General features: G+C 36.6%; 1 protein-coding gene across 1 annotated transcript; it reads right to left on the bottom strand.

The window, feature by feature from the left end:
* Positions 1-816: 816 nt before the first annotated feature.
* On the bottom strand, positions 817-1,377 carry LOC129571122 (CCAAT/enhancer-binding protein-like). The gene is made up of 2 exons (XM_055450885.1): positions 1,203-1,377; positions 817-1,112 (listed from the first exon to the last, which is right to left on the bottom strand). The coding sequence occupies exons 1-2, from the start codon at positions 1,335-1,337 to the stop codon at positions 981-983; spliced, it is 267 nt and encodes an 88-aa protein (XP_055306860.1). The 5' UTR covers positions 1,338-1,377; the 3' UTR covers positions 817-980.
* Positions 1,378-2,317: the final 940 nt, after the last annotated feature.

Here is a 2,317-nt window from a genome sequence, read left to right as displayed (position 1 = left end):
ATAGATGTCGCTATAATATTGAGTGTGAACCCTCAACTGCATGAATTTTTCCTAGGACTGGGAGTACTGGTATTTGGTTGATTTTTGGCCATAGATAACGAAAAAAATATTCATAATCCTAGATTTCCCATGGTTTAGTCAGGAAATGCGATAGAAATAAGTCAGAGAACAATGAAATCCATTGTTTAAAAGTGTCAAAAATATGTCTAATTTGGAAACCGAATAATTTATTGGATCCATCATGAAATCCCTATTGAAAAACTTTTTGAGTCCCTATTGGGACACCCTTTATGTCCCTGATGTTATTGCATCGGATCATCGGTGGTGCTGTTGGCCGCAAAATAATTCGTTTCGTCGAAACCGAGGCAGTGGAGGGAAAGAAACAGAAGATAAAAATTAAACACATTGAAACAGCCGATATCCATATGTGAAATAAATTGAAATATGTAAATACATGGAAATTGGACAATTGGATCATTTAGAGAACTGAAAAATCGTTTGTCGAGTATTGTTGATGAGATTTTTTTTTGTCGTTTCGACTGAGTGAGTACTTTCGATAAGGTCAATCAAATTGAGCTTTCCTGAGTTGAATGTGTTGTTCGGCGAAATACTACTGCTATTCCAGATATTTTAACAGATTTGTAGTGGCTATGGGGAAGTGACGAATCTAATGATTTCAACGGAGTCATTGCTCCGTGTCTCTGTGAATTATAATACAAACATCGAATACAAAATAAATACAGACTTGAGATGCATGATATCGAGATGATAAAAAAGAAGAATAAATTCAAGCACCTTATTTCTACTCACCGAAGTAAAGAAGTTTTGTGTGTGTGAAAGAGAGAGAGAGATTTTTCTGTGATTTTTTATTGTTACTCGTTCGGTGTGAAATGAATAAATGCTTGATACCCTTGTATATTGGCTTCACCTTCGGTGACAATCACAATTCGTCTGTTCAAGTGGACATTCAAGACCCCGTTTCAATATCGCGCCAAAAAAGTTTCCTGACGAGATGTCGTCATTTCATAACGAACGCTCTCGTTGACCTGAAGTTCTGATACCATTTCCGTTTCTATTTCCGCTATTGGTTGTTGTGGTTGGTGTTGCACCTGCTGTGAACACGAGGGTATTATTAGAACATTTTATTTCATACAAATAATCCAATTGAATTGAATTTTACTAGTTTTTTGTATTTGGTGTACCTGCTGTTGTTGCTGCTGTACTTCTTGTTGAGCCTGTTGCGGCTGCAATTGCTGTTGTCTCATATTGTGAGCAAGCACATTTTCGGCCATAAGTTGAACATTTTCAAAAACTTGCATAGTTTCGGTAGAACCCATTTGAAGTGCGTGATGTGTAATCGGCGTGCGACAGCTTGGACATGCAGAACTTGGGAAATACAGCAATTTTAACACATTTTTGCACGATTTTAATTAATAATTTGCACGTATTTACCTTGTTTTCTCCCATTTTACGATACAGTCGACATGAAAAACGTGGCCGCATAACAGCCCCGTTAATTTGCCGTAACGCAGCAATGTTCGTAAACAAATCGCACAGTCTGACATCTTTGATGGTTAGTGGTTGCTGAAGAAATGAACATTGATCATATTTCTGTAGTCTAAAAAAGGATCTCGAAAAAAGAATATCTGACTTTTGGTTAGTTCAAAGACGATGTCAAAGTGTCAGATGACAAACTTGCAGCAGCATAATAGAAGGGAGTAGAACAGGTGGATGCGTGTATCACGGAGGACGGTAGTCCGACACAGTGTTTTTCATAGATACATCTATATCTAAAAATTAGATATAGATTTGATAGATACGTTTGTTACTCAAGTATTTTCATGGGCGTGACATGCAGCCACATGGGTACAGCGCCCGTGTACTTCGTAGTGGAAAAAAAGTGAAGCTTGCTTGTCACCAATATTGATGTTCACGAACATCAAATTGTTTATGCGTTATTTCGCCCACTTTATGCACTGGAAATAAAAAGTTCTTCAATTTCTAGCAAATTTCACATATGAATTCATAAACACATCGAGAAAACACAACTATTTTTTCACATAAAAAGCATAAGCAAGATGATTTTTTCGTTGATGGTTGTTCGATCCTGGATCGTTTGTGATTCATCAACGATTTGCAACACATCCATTTTTGATTTCGATATTCCAACTGAATACGATGTTTTGTATTCATTAAACAATTCCATTTTGATCAGAAAATAATTTTTTATTGAAATGGCTGTGACGAAAAACCACGCGAACGATTGCAAACGATAGCACAAACATTAATGTCTAGGAACATCAAATTCGAATTGACA

Source organism: Sitodiplosis mosellana, unplaced genomic scaffold (genome assembly GCF_009176505.1).
Source record: "Sitodiplosis mosellana isolate CC-2019 unplaced genomic scaffold, AAFC_SMos_1.0 Smas_scaffold_1362, whole genome shotgun sequence".
NCBI classification, from domain to species: domain Eukaryota; kingdom Metazoa; phylum Arthropoda; class Insecta; order Diptera; family Cecidomyiidae; genus Sitodiplosis; species Sitodiplosis mosellana.
This window is presented reverse-complemented; position numbering and strand designations above follow the sequence as displayed.

Bases quoted from the DNA above. Each gene is read 5' to 3' on its own strand.
- LOC129571122 (XM_055450885.1), bottom strand. From the start codon at position 1,337: ATGGGTTCTACCGAAACTATGCAAGTTTTTGAAAATGTTCAACTTATG. The intron at 1,113-1,202 runs GTACACCAAATA...TCGTGTTCACAG, and splicing joins TACAGCAGCAACAACAGCAG to CAGGTGCAACACCAACCACA.